Raw genomic sequence first — 18,809 nt, 5'->3', positions numbered from 1 at the left:
TCTTTGAGTGGCAGAGCAGCAGTAGAGAAGTCTTTTGGGAACCGACCGCTACCTGAAAGGAAAATATTTGAAAATATGAGTTAGAAGCCCAGTGAGTGACTAGCATTTAAAGCATAACGTTCATACATAAATTTGATATTATAACTGAAAGCTTTAACTGAAAACATAAACTTGGCAACTATTATTCATGTCATCATCAACATCATATAGAACTTTTTTATGCTTTGCTGGACTATGCCTTAGTCTATCAGTCTAGAGTGGCCCTCTTGCTCACTCTTTATTATCCTTTACTACATTACTACTTAACTGGGAAGGAACCCTTTTGTTCTCTTCCTAAAAACATAATTTGCAACCTTAGTTGAGAGAGAACCTTTACTCAATTCCTCAATGTCAATCCAAAGTTAGTGTGGAGTGATCTCTACAATACCAATAACAACTTTTCTTATATTCATGTGATTCTAGTTTAAGTACCGTCATACCTTAAGTACAACTGCTCAGATACCTTCTCTGTATACTTCAGTATCGAGCTGCTCGGATACCTTCTCCATGTCCTTCAGTATCGAGCTATTCAAATTCTAGGACAAAGTTTCAGTACCTTCTCATCTAGTCCTTCAGTACCGAGCTATTCAAACCTAGGACTAAGCTTTAGTACCTTCTCATCTAGTCCTTCAGTACTGAGCTATTCAAATCTAAGACTGAGTTTTATTACCTTCTCATCTAGTCCTTCAGTACTAAGATACTCACACTGAACTTGCTTATTCTTATCTCTTAATGACTTAGTTGCCCAAAAGCTTTCTATACTAACACATCCTCTTGTTCATTGAAAAGCATAACATAAACATAACATTAATGTGAGATGCGTTGCCTGGTAACTATTTGAGAATAGTTGTCATAAATAGCTTTCAGTAAACATGCATTGCTGGACATTCATAAGCATTAACAATTTACTTAAAACATTTAAAGCATTTAGAGTCACTCACAGCTCGTCGGGGCTCCTAACGATTTATATGCCTCTCCTAGCTCCTCTTGGCCTGAAAGGACATAATCCTAGGTTAGATTCCTTTGAATTCTCAGCAAAATGCTTCAGGTAGCTCGCTTACTAATGGAACTTTCACCAACAAAACAACATTACTAGTAAGATGATCATTATGAGCAAGATCATCCTCATCAGCGAGATTTACCACTTCCAGCGAGATTTGTGACTTTCTTAACTCACTTTCGCTCTCGCTCATTTTCTTATCTCTCTTTCATTCTCGCTCATTTTCTTATCTCTTGCTCGCTCTCGCTCACTATGGTGAGCTGTTTGCTTATTCTTCCCAAGCAGCTGCCTGTTTATGCACCGATTCCCTGTTTCAACTTCAAAATTCATAACTTAAAATCCAGAACTCTTTTTAAGAAACTTTCTTCTATAAACTTGTTTAGAATTGATTAACTTTTTTACCTTAAAATATCGGCCCCAAATTCCTTGTAATTTGGTTTGGAGCTTCCAATATTCACTTCGAGCTTTGATTAATCCGAGAATCTGCCCCTTCTGCAAATTCTTCACTTTTTGTTCTTCTCCCCATGAGATCTGTCTCCGGAAAAATAACCTTAAAATCTAGGTCCCAGCTTTCAAATTGCACCGATCTCACTTAATTTGCTCAAGTCGTTTTCGAAAACCTAGCTTTTGAAGTTCCTCTTCCTTTTATACTTCCTGCCGCCTCCTCTGTTCAATGATCAAACCGCCACCTCATCCAGCACTTAGTGCTTCTGACCCAATTCCAATTAGTGAGTTTCTTCAATTAATTTTTTTTTCCTTCTCTTCCTTCATAACCCAAGTTAGGCCTTCGCCTCATTATATGAATTTAGCATGCATCGAGTTTCAACGCCTTGCGTACATCACATACTCCATTGTCTAACGCCCAGTGCCTATCGTCTAGTGCCTAATGTCTATCGTCTAGCACCCAACGTCCATCGTCTAGTGCCCAACATCTATCGTCTAGCACCCAACGTCCATCGTCTAGTGCCCAATGTCTATCGTTTAGTGCCCAACGTCCATCGTCTAGCACCCAATGTCTATTTTCTAGTGCCCAACGTCCATCATCTAGCGCCTAATGTCTATCATCTAGCGCTTTTGTGCAGCTCATCGTCTAGCAATAATGCTGATCGCGCAGTACCAATGCTCCATCGCTTAGCGCTATCGTCCAAAGTATAGCGCTATCGTTTAGCTCCGCGCAATTACTACACGATTGCCCAACGCCTGCTTACACGATCGCCTACCTCATCGTGTAGTGTCGTTCACTTACTAGACGATCGCATACCCAATTGTATAGTGCCGCTCATCTGCCACCCGATCTTCCAGCGCCTTTACTCGCACACACTTGAGGCTGCCGCAAGCCTTATTAATGCATCATGCCTTTCAACCCATGCGTTCATCCTTAGTACCAACACATGGTTTATCCTTGCCTTCAACATTTAACCTCTACAAGCCTTGGTTGCTACACCCGCAACCCCATACGTCCACACTTCTCCACAACGCTTGCCTACACTTTGCTACCATACTTAGCCAATTTTCACTTGTTATATTATCTAAAACTCACCCTTGACTAAGTATTTCTAACACTTAGAATTTTCTTCCTCCATCTGCCTACTTTCTTTACCTTCTTTCATAATTTTACATAACACGCTTGTTACTCACTTATGTAGGAAAAATGGAGTACGGGGTTGACAATGATACACCTGTGAGAGTTGTTAAAGATGGAATTAGGATCAAACAGTCTTTCTTCATTGGCTCCATCTGTGTTTGATGGTGAAAACTACCAGGCATGGGCTATCAGAATGCAAGCCTACATGGAGGGTTGTGATTATTGGGAAGCAATTGTGCAAGACTATGAGATTGCTCCACTTCCTGATAACTCAACAATACATCAGATGAAGACTCACAAGGAGAGGGTCACTAGGAAGGAAAAAGCTCGAGCTTGCCTATATGCAGCTGTGTCTCCCGCCATATTCAACAGAATTATGGCTTTGAAGTCGGCAAAGAAGATCCGAGAGTTCCTCAAAAGTGAGTATGAAGGTGATGAGAGGATTAAAGGCATGAAAGTGTTGAACTTGGTGCGAGAATTTGAGAGAATGCAAATGAAGAATTCTAAGTCCATTAACGAGTATTCAGATAAGTTATTGGGATTGCTAACAAGGCAAAAACATTAGGAACCAATTTATCTGACAATAGATTGGTTCAGAAGATTCTAGTTTCAGTACTTGAGAGATATGAAGCAATCATTGCTTCCTTAGAAAATACTAAAGACCTCTCAGAACTCAAGGTGATAGAAATGGTTAGTGCTTTGCAAGCACAAGAGCAGAGGATGTTGATGAGACAGGAAGGAAGCATTGAGGGGGCATTGAAAGCTAGAGTGCAGTAGGGAGAAGGTGGAAGAGAGAAGAAGGGGAAAGGAAAGAAGAGAAGTGGCAGCAGTAGTTTAGAGTCTGCTGCAAAGGATGCTAGTAATACATGCAAACACTATGGGAAGCCGAATCATCCAAATTCCAGATGTGATGGAACACAAGATATATACAGCGAAAAAAGGACCTAATTACACTCTAATTGCTTTTAATTAAAAAAAAATTAGCATGCAATTGAAGGAAAAAAACAGTAAATTAGAAAATTACTTTTGAAGCTCCCGAAAATCGCTTTTCCTCGTTGAATCTCGATACGAACTCTTTCGAACCACCACTAGAGTTGACTTACTATCCTCTGGACTCAAAACTAAATTGTGGGACTCGGTGGATGAAGAAACCGAGAGAGAGAAAGAGATAAAAAAAGAAATGGATTTTTGGGTTGGGTTTTGGGTTATGAATTTTCCTCAAAATAGTGTTTTTTTTTCAGCCCAAATTTGAAAACAATTTTGGCAAAATGGGCAAAAAAATTTTTCATTAAAATTGAAAGTCCAATTTATAGAAAAAAGCCATGCAACAATTGCATGAAACAAATCCATAAAAATCCAACACCTAGAATCCATTATCTAAGCGGGCTTAATGTCTCCACTATAAGCCAACACCTAGCCCACTATTTTGTTAATAGAATTATCTGACAAAAGTTTGGATTTTCCCACTAACTTTAGTCAAAGGGCAAAATAATCATTTTGTCCAAGTCAAACTTTGATAAAAAAAGTCAACATTTTGACTTTTATGATTTTTTCCGTGTTGACTAATTTTGACCTCCCAACCATGAATCCACATTTATTTTCTCAAAATTCAAATCACATTTGAATATAAGATCGGTCAAAGTTTGACTTTTCAAAGTCAAAAGTCAACACTTTGACTTTTACATCTTTGACCATTTCCATTATTTTCGAGCTTCCGAATATGAGTGTATTCATATTCTTGATATTTAAATCACATTTAAATATTAAAACTGTATCTCTAAACTGAAAAAACCGACCATTATATCACATATACTTGTCGGTTTCTCTCTCTTCACCTAATTCGAACAATTCGAATTATTCTATCATACTATTCTAAGTTTATTCCATATGAGATAGTAGGGGAACCTAATGAACCTATAGATCATGGGCTCCAATGATCCGAGATTAGCTGGCTAAACTCTTTAGACGGAGCTAATCAACATTCTACTCACGGGTCATTCCACTATAGTCCCGTAGTTGCACTCCCCTCACTATAGATATATTTGTGTCCATTTTATATAACCATGATTAGTAAGCTAATCCTTCACAGGTTGTTAGTAATCTCGGCTGGGTCATAAAAATCGTTTTACCCCCAAGACTACATCTTGTTCCTTAAGTTCCATTGATCCTCTAGTGAACAATTGGTTTAAGATCCAACCTATAAACTAAATCCCTCTCGGGCCAAGGAGAGGGTGGGGCTCCTTGTTCAAGACCTAGATTCAGTACTAAATGGAACAACTTATCTATTATCCCTATAACGGGTAGGAGTGAATTCCGTCTTGCACCCTATGTTCCCAGCTATCCACTTGATCTTACCCCTGAAATGGGAGGCTTATTGGGCCAGTGATAATGAGCTGCCCTCACCTATGCAGATCTAAGGATAATTCCGAGTGAACAGGAGTTCATAGTTAGCTTAGGATTAAGATTAAGTTACCTAGGTCATCAATTAATGAAATAGTCAGTTTTATACATAAAATGAATTTTAGAACGTAAAAAGTGACTATTTCATGGTTTAGTCTTATGCAAATTCATTGCATAGGATGCTCCCACTCACATATCTCTATATGAACGATTCAGGATCACATTGTTTGTACTAACTACAAAGTGGGCCGCATCCATAGTGTCCCCAGAATAAGGCGCCCAACCTTATTCATATACTATAGACCATTTTTAGGTTATATATTTGAACTTGATCCACATTTATGTCACTACATAAAGTTCAAACTACATTAAATAGCCTCAGGACCTTAGTTTATTCGATTCAAGATTACAATTTCAATAACAACTTTATCGAAAAACAAAACAAAATATATTTATTAATTTACAAACTACGAGTTTTAGGACATAAAATCTAACAAGATGTGAAGTGTAGAAGATGTCACTTATTGGGACACATTGAACGATTTTGTAAGGAAGAAAAAACTCAATAGCAAGGAAGAGCACATGTTATAGTACAACAAGAAGAAGATCAACTCTTTGTGGCTACTTGGTTCTCATCAGTCACTCAATGTGATGGTTGGTTGGTTGATAGTGGGTGTACCAATCACATGACAAGTGACAAAGAGTTGTTCAAGGACCTTGACAAGTCATTCAAGTCAAGGGTGAAGATAGAAAACAATGGGTATCTAGAAGTAAAGGGGAAATGCACAGTGTCAATAGAGAGCTGTGCTGGAACCAAGTTGATTACTGAAGTGTTGTTTGTCCCTGGAATTGATCAAAACTTGTTAAGTATTGGTCAATTAGTAGAGAAGGGATTCAAATTGTTGTTTGAAGAAGGAAAGTGCCTCATTTCTGATTTCAATGGGAATGAGTTGTTCAAAATAAAGATGCAGCACAAGAGCTTCTCGTTGGATCCACTCAAGAAGGAGCAGATAGCTTTCAAGTGTCAAGTGAATGACACTGAGTTATGGCACAAGAGGTTGGGGCATTTTCATAAAAAAGGGTTGCAGTATCTGCAGAAGAATGAGATGGTAGTATGAGTACTAGTTCTAGAGGAGCTGAAAACAAACTGCAAAGCTTGTTTAACAGGGAAGCAAACAAGGTTGCCTTTTGAGAAGTCACAATGGAAAGTAACTAAGAAGTTGCAGCTCATCCACACTGACTTGTGTGGACCTCAACCAACTCTCTCACTAAATGGTAGCAGGTATTTCATTATCTTTATTGATTGTTATGTCAGAATGTGTTGGATATATTTCATGAAGCATAAGTCTGAAGTAGCTGAAGTGTTTCTGAAGTTTAAAAGATGGGTTGAGAATCAAAGTGCCTGTAAGATTCAGGTGGTGAGAACTGATAATGAGACTGAATATACATCACAAAAGTTCAATTTCTTCTGTAAAGAAGCTAGGATAGAGCATTAGCTCACTGCTTCATATTCTCCATAGCAAAATGGAGTCAGTGAGAGGAAGAACAAGAGTATTATGGAAATGACAAGATGCTTATTGCACGAGAAAACTTACCAAAGGAATTTTGGGCTGAAACAGTAAACACAATAGTCTTTCTATTGAATAGACTACCTACGAGGGTACTGGAGAAAAAGAAACCTTATGAAGCTTGGTTTGGTACTAAACCAAAACTAACAAATTTGAAGGTGTTTGGCTGCTTGTGTTTTTCTTATGTTCCACAAGTGAAGAGAGACAAGTTGAGTGAGAAGGCCAAACCAGGAATCTTTGTAGGCTACAACATGGTGTCCAAAGCCTATAAGATCTATCAACCTCACACAGAGAAGATGATGATTAGTAGAGATGTTCAGTTACAAAAGGATGATGGAGAGGAACCTGTCGATGAGAATGTATATAGAAGTCTAGTTGGATGTCTCATGTATCTCACATCCACTAGGCCTGACATTATGTACACTGAAAGTGTCTTATCTAGATTTCTTCACTGTCCAAGCAAGAATCATATGGTTGCTGGAAAAAGGGTTATGAGATATCTAAAAGGCATACCGTCTTTTGGGATCAAATTTAGTAAAGTTGAAAATTTTGAGTTGCAAGGCTACTTAGATAGTGATTGGGCTGGGTCATTAGATGATATGAAGAGCAACTCCGGCTATTGTTTCACTTTTGGCTCAGGGTGTTTCTCATGGTGTTCAAAAAAGCAAGATATAGTGGCTCAACCAACTGCAGAAGTTGAGTTCATTGCAGCAACGACAACAGTCAACCAAGCTGTTTGGTTGAAGAAATTGATGCATGACTTACATCTGAAGCAGGAAAGTGTGTGAAGGTGTTTGTGGATAATCAATCCACTCTAGCCATTTCATTTAATCCAGTCTTTCATGGAAGGACCAAACATTTTAAGATCAAGTATTATGTTCTGAGAGAGATGCAGAAGGAAGGAGAAGTGCAACTGGTACATTGCAACTTAGAAGAGCAAATAGCTGATATCTTCACTAAGTCTTTTTGTGTGAGTCGTTTTCAAGCTCGTAGGAGCAAGTTAGATGTTTGCAGTATTTGAGTTAGAAGGAGAATGTTAGTAACTCAAAACTACAAATTAGTTTTTGAGTTGATCTAGTCAATTCCTAGTTTCTAGGAAATAGTTGAAGTTATTTTTAGTTGTAGTCAAGTCTAAGTTCCTATTCTTGTAGAGTTAGTGGGATTAATTGCTAACATTGTGGAATCTATTTTTAGATTCAAGATATGTATTTATATGGAGTTATCTAGAATGAAATGAACACACTTCCCATTTTTCTCATTTCCCTCTCATTAGTTAGAATAACAGTTTTATTATCTTTGGCTTCTAGACCAAATGTCGAAAACAAATCCTCCATATCTTGTTTCTTCTTGGTCACCTCATAGTTTTAATGTAGCATTATCAAGAATCGGAGGTTTAGATGATCGCACTCTCTCTCCATTCTGTAGTTTCCATTCAGATTTAGGAACAATACCTCTCATTCTTTACTTTGTTCAACCTGTTCAAGGCATTGACTCATCTTCAGTGACTGTTAAATCTACATCTAATTTAAGAGATCCAACTTGAGGAAGTCCTTGACCTTTACCAAGACCTGATGAAGTTGGACCCATCACACGTTCATTACTACAAGGATGAACACAACTTAATTTTATTGCAGAAGAAGCTTCATCAAGTACAAACAACATGATTAAAACGTCAAGAATTTTAAAATATAGATACCAAGTTGCTAATTCAATTTCTACATGAATCAAAGTGTTTTTAAACCTTCAAATTTATCTTACAATTGCAATGTCTTTTTCTTCTTACCTTTAGAGTTCACATCACACATAGGTCGAGTCAATGCCCGGTCGAGGTAGAGAATAAGGTTCCATGGGAATATTCTAATTTCTAGGAAGGTAAATCTTAATGTCCTGACTAATCGAACTAAAACTACATTGCTAAGACACAATTAAAAAATTCTATGTATAGAGTTTGAAAAATCTCATATTATAGACAAGCAAAGAACATTTACAAGACTTTAAGAAGTGAAATTGAATAAATCTATGTTAATTGTTTAACTTAAATAATTTAAGTTTAGAGTGAACAATGGCCATTAAGATATGATTAGAGATGACTTATCATCACTAGCCTTGAATTTGTGTCAAACTTACTTTTATATATATTAAAAAGAAAGTATATGTGATGACATTTGTTAATGAAATGATATGAACCAAGTATAATATAAAATTTGTAGATGTAATTTAAAATTTTCTTCTAAAATCAAGTAGGCCCTGCCCCATACTTAAATATTAACAACTGAATATATAATTTAATTAAACAGCACAAGACATCGTATTGTCAATACAAATATTACATTATTATTGATGCTACCGTGGGTATAATTGCAATCATGTGTATATTTTAAGTTTTAACACAAAAAAATATTGCTATTTGTAAATAAAAAATTGTATTGGCCTTTGATTTCCCAGAGGGTTAGTTACCCTTATCCGCTTGAATACACCATAGAAATATAAATTTGGCCTTTATATTTTTCAACCAATTAATTAAAATATATTTTATTTAGCAAGAAGTAAATGTTCCAAATTAGTGTGTTAAACTATACATATAATTCTTTATTCCTCTCCCGAGCGTAAGAAAAAAAAAAGATTTTATATTTCCTTTTTTTTTTTTATGACAAAGATATTGAATTGATATAAAGCCAAAAGAGCACATAGCCGTGATCAAACTAAGGCACATCAAAACACAGAAAATAATCAGAAGATTTAAGAGGAAAAATAAAGAACAAAATACAAACCAGAAACATGAAAAAGACACAACACAAAGAAAAATGTCCCATTGAGGAGATCTGGCATGCTTGAGTCTCCTTAATAGAAGTCTCAATCCCCTAAGAATAACAAATAAAAATTCTTTTGAACTATGGTCATATAGATTATGTTCACGTCAAATGTGATAGATAACACACGTCTCAAGATCTCTCCAAACCCTATACTTCAAATGTTTACCCGTATTAAAGGGACAAATTCACGAATATCAATGCTTCTAATTATTTTTGTGTCTTATATTCATTTACTTTTCTTTATTTTGCTTTCTTTTTTTCTTTTTTCTTTTTCTTTTCTTCTCTTATAAAAAAAACTTCTCTATATTTTTTTAAATGTTGTATATCCATCAAAATAATCTTATATCAATGAAATATAGTTCAACTAATTAAAATATATACATTGATTAACATATCAAACATTCAAATCTTCAATCTAAAAATTTATATACATAGAAAACAACTCCATAGAAAATAATGTACACTTTTATCGGTGACTATAAATATATAGTACAGTTACGTATTATAAAGTTTAATTTTTCTTTTTTGTGAGTGATAATATAGATAATTATAAAGCTGGGAAAGAGAAAGAATGGGAGTGGATAGGGATTGGATAAAAGGATAAGAGAGCAAATCACATGGATGGAAGGTGAAGACATTATAATAATCACTTTTTACTACAGTAAATACTATTTTGTAGTCTCCAATAAATTATTACAGGTGTTCAAATAATCCGACAATCTGAACAACCCGGACTACTCAACCCGGGTTGGATGGGGTTAGTTTTTTTTTTGGGTTGGAGTGGGATAAACTTTTTCTATTTTGTTGGGTTGAGTTAGGTTGGTTTGGGTCGTACGTTGGCTAAAAAAACTTTGGGTTGACACAACTCAACCCGAATTATATATATATAAATAAAATATTATATATACATTTCTCTTTTTTTAAAATTTGATTACTTTGTATTGATTAATTTGTGAATTTTAAATATTTTTCTTTTAAAATTGTTATGATATTTGTCTTTATTTAAAGTTTGCAATAAATATCTTACATATTTGGTATTTAGCATTTGATTTTTATGAAATTTTATTTATTAGTCATGTGTTGTACATAAATTTACATATGTTTAATTAAAAAGAAAAACATAAGTTATAACCCGACAACCCAATCCAACCCAAATTGGATTAAAGACTTTATTTGGGTTTTTTGGGTTGCCTAATCAATCCGAATTTTTGGGTTAGTCCAAAAACACGCTCAATCCAACCCATGTACACCCCTTTTTACTATTTACAATCGTCATCTTTTTATTCTTTGCTACAGTGTTTACTACTTTCTTATCAAACTAAAATAGTTTACCCCTCAAATACATACTATTGTAATCCAAACTAAAATAATCTACACTCCAAATATAAACTATTATAACCTAACTTTAATAACTTAATACTACAATAACCAATTCTTTACCTCAAATATCTTCTAAAAGAGTAAAAAGGTGATTGGGAAGCAAAAGGGTGGCATGTTCCAATTGGCTTGTCCAAAAGGAACCTCTTCCACTTTTGCACCTCATATGCTGTTTTTCCTTATGTCATAACTAGGTTTTTTTTAATAAGTAAATGGAGGATTAAACCTAAAACCTTAAAGAATGAGTGTGCGATAATTATTATTAAAACAAGTTATTTTTTTAGTAAATTATGGTAACTATTGATATGTACTTTTTTCAAGATGTTGTGAGGTCTAACAACATTAACATATTATTTTTTGAAAGAAAGTTATAGGGTAAATAAAAGGAATATGTATTTGTTTTAAAGAATAAAGAGAGTAGGTACTCATGTAATTCTAAAAAAAATATATTAGAGAGTAATGAGATATATGCGAAATCTCTTGGTACTTTTTTTTCCCCAGTATTTGTTTACTGTTTTATTTTACTACTTTTTACTTGTCTATAGTTCTAACTCTTATTTTTTTTTTTTTTTTTTTTTTTTTTTTTTTTTACCAATCTTGATTGAATAAGATACTTATTACTCTTTTTTGAGGTCATGAAGTCGATCACTCTCTCTTACATTTGTTTATTTTATTTTTTTCCCTTCTATTTACTATGTTACCCATGATTTTTTTTTTAGAGAATGAGAATTTTTTTTTTGTTTAGTATTAATAAATATGTTTTTATCTACCCATATAAACATAAAATACCAATTACCTTAAGGATCTCTACCTTTGTTGATTAAAATATGCTATATTGGTTTGTATAACATCTTAGCCCCATATTTTCATTGTCACTGTTTTATTTTTAATTTAGAGATTCAATATGCTATATTGGTTTGTAATTCGTATAACATCTTAGCCTCATATTTTCATAGTCATTGTTTTACTTTTAATTTCTAAGTTAATTTTTCATTAAAAATTTATGAAAGAAGAGAGGCAATGGCCTTTTATATATATATAGATGTACTTGAATATAATTTTCTAGTTCTACTTTCACAAGTTCATAAAATATCTATCATTTAAAATAAAATTATAATTTTTTTTTTCAATTCAATCACTAACAAGAGTGGAGTATTAAATCATTCATTTTTAGAATGAAAATTGAGATCTAATATTATCCAATAAATTGTACACGAATCAGCTTGAAAGTCAAAGAAGGTAGAGTCAACTATTCATATAATTTTATTTGTTTTTTTTCTCTGAAATATATATATTTTAAATTGTAACGGGCAACGGCATACATTTTATTTTTTAAATTTATTTAAAAAATAGTCGTTATTTTTTAAATTCCGAGTAAATTAAAAAATGATGGGAACTAAAATATTATCTTAGGCCTTTCGTGATGGCTGGACCCCAACACTACAAGTCTACAATAACTAAAAAGGTATGTTTAGTTTGTCTAAAAAATTGTAAATGCATTAACTTTTTTGTTATTGAATTTCGACCTTATTAAAATATTTGGAAACAATTAATGCGGGTCCAATCTCCAGTCTCAAGGCTTCAAGCTCAGTATCAACCACAAGAATTCAAACATTTAAATTTTTAATTAATTTTGACAGGTAGAAAACGTTGAAAAATAAAATACGAGCTTGATAATTAGACGGTTTTTTAACTGTCAAAATTAATTAAAAATTCAAATGTTTGAATTTTTCAACATGTCCATTAGTCAAGTCAACAAGAATTTAGTTCAATTAACATCAATATATGTCGAGAATCCAAAGGTCTTTGGTTCAAATCTCTCGTCCCTATTTGTACTAAAAAATTATATATATATATATATATATATATATATATATATTATTTTTTTAAAAAATACGCCTATTAATCAACAAATTGATTTATTGTTTTAAATAGAAGAGAGAAAATTCAACTTTGATTCAAAATTAGAATCTAACTAAATTTGATCAATTAGATAATCAAAATTTTAATAATATTAATTGATCTATTAAAACCCATAAATAATTTCCAAATGTACAAGGAAAATTATCAATATTCTTTTATTTCTTTTGTGTTTATTTTTTACTTACATACTAAATTATTTATTTATGTTATATTCATATATACATTGTACTCTAAAATGTCTGTGACTTAAATCATTTCGCAAACATACCTTAAAGATCATGGATCTATTTGAAAATGTGAATGTACCATCTCCCTCATCACAAGTAAAGATTCGTTGATATCGATTTGACTAATTACACCACACCCCAAATTTATGGGAAATTACCATTCCTACCCTCTCTTTTATGTGTATCTACCAAAACTACCCTCTCCCCATTAACCAACCATTTTTTTCTGCCAAAGGAAACAAAAGAAGTTTTATTCACAAGAAAAGTAAGACGGTCAGAGCAGAAACAAGAAATATCCTTTCTTACAAATACTTCTAACTCCTACAACCTTTCTCACCATCCTTTAACAAATATGTTTATTTTAAGCTTACTAGTAGCTTTCCATTTTCCTCATCATCTATGAAAATTAGTAACTATATATGCTTTTTTATTTCAGTAAAATCAATCAACAAGTAGAGCTATACTACCATTACTTTCCATAGTCAAGTGATATATGAAAACTATATGATAACCAACTTTTCATAGACTTTGTTTCCGAAATGCCAACCAACTACAACCGCTCATACCACTCCCTCTGATCAATATTTGAATTCAGTGGCTGAATCAGAAACCAAAGAACATAACACAATCTCATGCTCTTCTTTTCTCCCCTTTAGCACCCCTGCAATGCATACCAAACTATATGATAACCAATTTTTCATAGATTTGGTTTCTGAAACGTCAACTGACTACAACCGTTCATACTGGTCCCTCTGTTCCATATTTGAATTCAATGGCTGAGTGAGAAGCCAAAGAACATGACACATTCTAATAGTCCTCTTTTTCCCCTTTTAGTACCCCTGCAATGCATACCAGCAGTATAGAAACAAGCTGGCTAATACGGCAGTGCTGGTTGTGAAGAAAAAATAGGTCGGCACACTGAAGGCAATCTTGACATATTATACATTCATGGAATTACACTAAAAAACATATAAGTAGATCCTTAAATATAAGCTATGTTAGCAGAAGAAATAATCTTACACTTACAGTTTTCAAGATTCTTTGTTCCCCTCCAACTCTTCCCCAGCTGGTTTAGTGAACCCTTTTGCAGAAGCACGATGGTGCCGTTCTCGACCGTAAATAATCCATAAGATCAAAGAAAGCATAACAGCAATGGAGACGGTTGCTAATCCAACATAGACCCATCTGCTGTATTGTTGTAGACCAGGACAAAAATTTCTATGTATGTCATCGAATGTCTGTCGAACAAAGGTGCAATCTTGAAGCTCGACCAAAGTAGGACTATAATTTAAAAGTGAATAACTTAAATTTACTCCACTCGCCATCTGGCTGTACAAGCTTGGAGTCAACCGCCCCGTTGTGATGCATATATCCCCAGCAGGCGAAACTTGGCAGACATAGTTGCCCCATACCTGTTTCAATGAAAATAAGGCTTCTCTTTTAACATTGTCAGTTGAGAATAATAATTTCACTGTCCCTATCTGATTTGAGGGTCATATGACTTACTTGTGTAGCATTTTGCAAGTCTACTTCACCAGAAGAACAAGTTCTTGGTGTCAAATCTGGGTGAAACGGGTTACAAAGAGTTGGCATAACCGGACCAGATTGGTTGAAGTACATTGGTTTGAAGTTTGGCGAAAAGTTTATGTTGGAAACATTGGTGATCACCTCGTTGACCAGATCGACAAGTTGTGCACTCACCTCCTTGCTTTTTAACAGGGTTTCTTGGGCAGTCACTTTATCCACACAGGGAAGAATGTCATCTAAAGCCGTATGCGCAGAAGGATTGTGAACCCACTGATCCATTGCAACGCAAGTATCCGCAGCCACGCTACATATCAAGGTGAAAAATATATCAGATTTCCTTGTTTATGAATTGAAGGACAGAGAGTGAAAAAAGAATCATAGGCAATTGAATCCCATCTCCCCTCCAATCAAGGACAAAAAGCATGATTCAAATGCATAAGTTCGTACGTAATGATTAGACTAGTAAAAAATTAATCAGGGATAACATGAAGAACAAAAGTTAAACATAGGACGCGTCGCCACAGATGTAAAATTCTTACAATCAACTTCAGTACAAGTGAGATTTGTAAGAATTTCAAATGTTAAAATTCCAAATGAGAATTCACTTCATTTCAAGTATGCACCATAAGATTGTATGAAGAAAGCTTACTTGTGGAGAATAAGGAATGTGCCGGATAAGATGAATGTCCCAGTTACGAGTAACCAGCCAGTTATCACCAGGCTGCAATAGTATATAATACACCATGATGGTTGTTTAAGGAAAATATAGTATGGAAATAAACAACTTTACAATGGCACCGTGAAGAGAAGAAATGAACAGCAAAAGGTTTAAGTCCCTTTGATAAAAATTTCATTTTTAATTTTCTGTTTTTGAAATGTACGGTTGTTCCCATCCCACCTAATTTCCCTATTAAGGACTTTACAATGTTTTAGAGAAACACTTGAAATTCTTATATCAAATTCTAAAAAACAAAAATAAGTTTGAAAGCATTGGGAAAAAGTGGATAACAAAACAAAGAAACTTATATGTCTAAATGTTTTACTTACATATAGACAAGAAGTTGCATACCAAATACGGAAAATACTGCAAGAGAAGTTATGTCATACTAAAATGAGTGAGAATCACAAAAGGAATTTTCGGAAGTAGAGGGAAATTATGGAACTGATGAGCATATTCAAAAATTAGAAAGAACTTACAGAATCCAAGAAAGGTCAGCAGAAGCATAATAGCTGCAACGATTATCAGAGCCAGACGACTGCGGTGTCTGAAGATTGTCAGCTCATGACCAGAACATGGGAAACAGATAAATAAGAAAAAAGGGTGAAGGCTACACATACATAGAATCAAGGAGATCTTTTATGTCATTTGAGTTTTGCACAGTTTTGTCATCAAGAATACTAGCAGAAGAGTTTATCTTTATCTCAATTTGATCAATGTCAGTTTGAACATCAGAAGGCAGAAAAACTTGATCCACTCCAGTCAGTTTGGCTGCAGCAAAATAATCTGATATATCACGAAGCTTTTGAGCAGTCAAATCTGCTTGACTTACAACATATTCCAATGTTTCTGATGTACTATTGTGAAACCTTCCTTGACCAGTGTATAAAATGACACATCCAATGCTGAAACACAAGATGATGATGCATAAGCTTTTTCCCCCAAGATATCAACCAAATACTAAACAAGTGGAAGAGAGAAAGACATATATTCACATTGCTGCAATGGAGAACATAATGAGGAAAAGAAGTGAAAGAGCATAAGCCATTCGAGAATAGCCATACGACCGCCTTCCGCAACAGAAGTAACACAGAGAGATGACCAATAAGCAAAGCCCAAAACCCAAGAGCCAGGCTGCAGCAACAGCAAACAAAGGAACTGCAGTGAAGCCAACAGACTGTATCCAAATGTCAGAAGCACAAAGTAAGAACAAAGACACAGTAATATATCTGGAAAAATGTTGGGTACAATAGATTAACCAATCACAGCAAGGACATGAAGTATGGGATAGCAAATAAACTTGGGAGAGCCACAATAGAACAGAGAAGTATTGCATATAATCTTTGCAAATAAAGCCAAAACAAAATCCTTACATGTCACCATACCAAATAGGTAACCTCAGCTAAGAAGCCCAGTGTAGATAGATACACCAATAAAAACAAATTAAAGACAAGATACAACGAATAAGACTGAGTTCAGTATGAAATAATTTTCAACATTTTTATGGTGTTTGAATATATAGTCAAAAGCGATATTGAAAAGTCTAATAAGCATTTGAAGTGCTCTTAAAAAAGACAATTAGTAACTTTTTCCTAACATACTTACACAAAAAGTACTTCATTTAAAAGTATTACTTTCAAATGTAGTCCAAACTCACTCTAATATCAACAACTCATCCACTTTCACAAGGGGAAGGGTTAATAACAAGTATTCACAACAAAAAATACATTTGAACATTGAGATTAAAAGAGATGTCAACAGAATGAAAATGCTAATAGATGGAATACCCTTTACTAGAAGTTCTATATTTAACTAACATAAGAAGTCACCATCCTTAAATGATATGGAGTTAAGCTTTAATTTGTTTAATTATCTTCTATTCAACTGCAACAACTGTAAGTTTTCATATCTTTTCCAAGCAACAAAACAAAAGTTGAATGTCCTTACAATGTAACTTCTAAGAGGAAAAGCAACTTTGTCAAAATTTCGACAAGGAATTGATTTGGATGAACAAACTTACAGCCCAATAATGGCGGTCGCTGATATTCCACCCATTAGTGTAAGCTTGAAAGCCATTGAGAGGATCTTTTCTTCGAGTTCTTTCAGCTGCCAACACAAATATCGAGTGCTCAACAGGCTCCATTATAGGGCCTTCCACAACAGACCCACTCGGACTTCCCACAGCAAGCTCCACATCGGAATAATAGTCTTCATGTCTCCACTCTACAAAATGATAACCGTAAAAAGAAGAAAACAGCTAGAAAATCAGAAGCGAACCTTGTTTTTGTCCCTCTTTGTAAACGTTATCCTTTTCAGACTGTTCACAAAAGGCAAAAATCGAAACAAAACTTTTCCCTAAGTACGTTACGTTTTCGAAAAGAAACTAGAAAAATTGAGAGTGGGAACCTGAGATGGGTGAGATTTGAGAATCGCCATGGGAGAAGGAAACTAGAGCAGAGGAAGAGCAGAGTGAAAATGCAGCTAGAAGTAGAACTGAAAATGCCGGTGGCCTATGACGTGGCATTTTGTGCGGTTTGTAGAGTAAGAGAGAGAGATTTCGACGGTGGAGTTGATGCTCGGTGCTTGCCGGTGACCGGAAAAATGGTGGCCGGAACTGAAAACGGTCGCGTAGAGGGATTAACGAAACGTTGGATGCTATGGATTTGTTTAAGTTTTATTTGGGTGTGTTATTTATTTCTCTGCTGTCCTACACTCGTAATAGTTGGGAATTTTTGACGAGATTACCCTTCCGTCCGTTATGATGGTTTTGGAAAAAAGTAACTACAAGAAGCATTTAATTATTTGATAGATTGTGTGTATGTATCTTAAATTTTATCCTGCCTTTCAAAGTTTCACACATTCTTTTAAAAACTCTAATATTATTCTTATGTTGAAACGATATTAACTTGTAATGAAAAATTCGTTCATGACATTTTTAAGCCATAGTCACATTGTTTTAGATCTCATCTTTTATTTAAAATTCTAAATAATTTTCTATTTCGAAGATTTTTCTATAAACAAAAATTATGAAAATTCAAACATGTTATATACATATATATTCCTTAAAAAAAGAATACATATATGAGATTTATATACTTTTTTTAGTGTACCATTAGCTTGCCTTTGGAATACTAATAAAGAAAAAAAATATCATGCCTTTAAAAAGTGGTTTTAAGGAGGATAAAAGGCGCTTTCTTACAAAATGGTAGTTTGTAAGAAAAAAATTGATAATTAAAAAGTATTATAAGCTAATTTTGATTTCGAAATTGATCCGGTGGAAGACAGTGGAAAGGCGGGAAAGGTAGGGGTATTTGTGGCAGAAAAGATGAGGGGTTTAATTGGGCCAGAGTGCGGCCCAAATGAGATTTCAAAATGGAGGGTCCCACAAAGGCTCGATGTCCGATGAATTGTTAGCTTTTTGAGTTTGTTTGTCTGATTTTTGGAGTACGCGAAGGCCCATTAAGGCCCACTAATTCCGCCTCCCCCTCCGGCTTTCCTAATAATTATTGTTTTCTTCTTCTTTTATCTACCTAATTTCCATATACCAAATAGTTAGATTTTTTTTTTAATTAAGCATTTTTAACTTTTTTGCTTGCGTCGGTTTTTTTTTTTTTTTTTTTTTTTGCGTTCGT

At 34.3% G+C, this 18,809-nt stretch overlaps 1 protein-coding gene across 4 annotated transcripts; it reads right to left on the bottom strand.

Annotated features, from left to right (window-relative positions):
* Positions 1-13,328: 13,328 nt before the first annotated feature.
* On the bottom strand, positions 13,329-17,843 carry LOC120085317 (uncharacterized). Of its 4 annotated transcripts, none has more exons than XM_039041247.2 (10): positions 17,584-17,840; positions 17,198-17,400; positions 16,173-16,354; positions 15,798-16,082; positions 15,657-15,715; positions 15,507-15,543; positions 15,109-15,180; positions 14,439-14,763; positions 13,959-14,344; positions 13,329-13,820 (listed from the first exon to the last, which is right to left on the bottom strand). In XM_039041247.2, the coding sequence occupies exons 1-9, from the start codon at positions 17,699-17,701 to the stop codon at positions 13,964-13,966; spliced, it is 1,662 nt and encodes a 553-aa protein (XP_038897175.1). In that variant the 5' UTR covers positions 17,702-17,840; the 3' UTR covers positions 13,329-13,820; positions 13,959-13,963. The 4 variants fall into 4 exon arrangements, with proteins under 4 accessions (XP_038897175.1, XP_038897177.1, XP_038897176.1 ...); XM_039041249.2 differs by having other exon boundaries at positions 13,329-13,593; XM_039041248.2 differs by having other exon boundaries at positions 13,425-13,771.
* Between the last annotated feature and the right edge of the window lie 966 nt (positions 17,844-18,809).

Source organism: Benincasa hispida, chromosome 9, assembly GCF_027475165.1.
Source record: "Benincasa hispida cultivar pf3 chromosome 9, pf3_genome.v1.1, whole genome shotgun sequence".
Classification (NCBI taxonomy): Eukaryota; Viridiplantae; Streptophyta; class Magnoliopsida; order Cucurbitales; family Cucurbitaceae; genus Benincasa; species Benincasa hispida.
The sequence above is the reverse complement of the archived record's forward strand: the minus strand, read 5'-3'. Positions and strand labels throughout refer to the sequence as shown.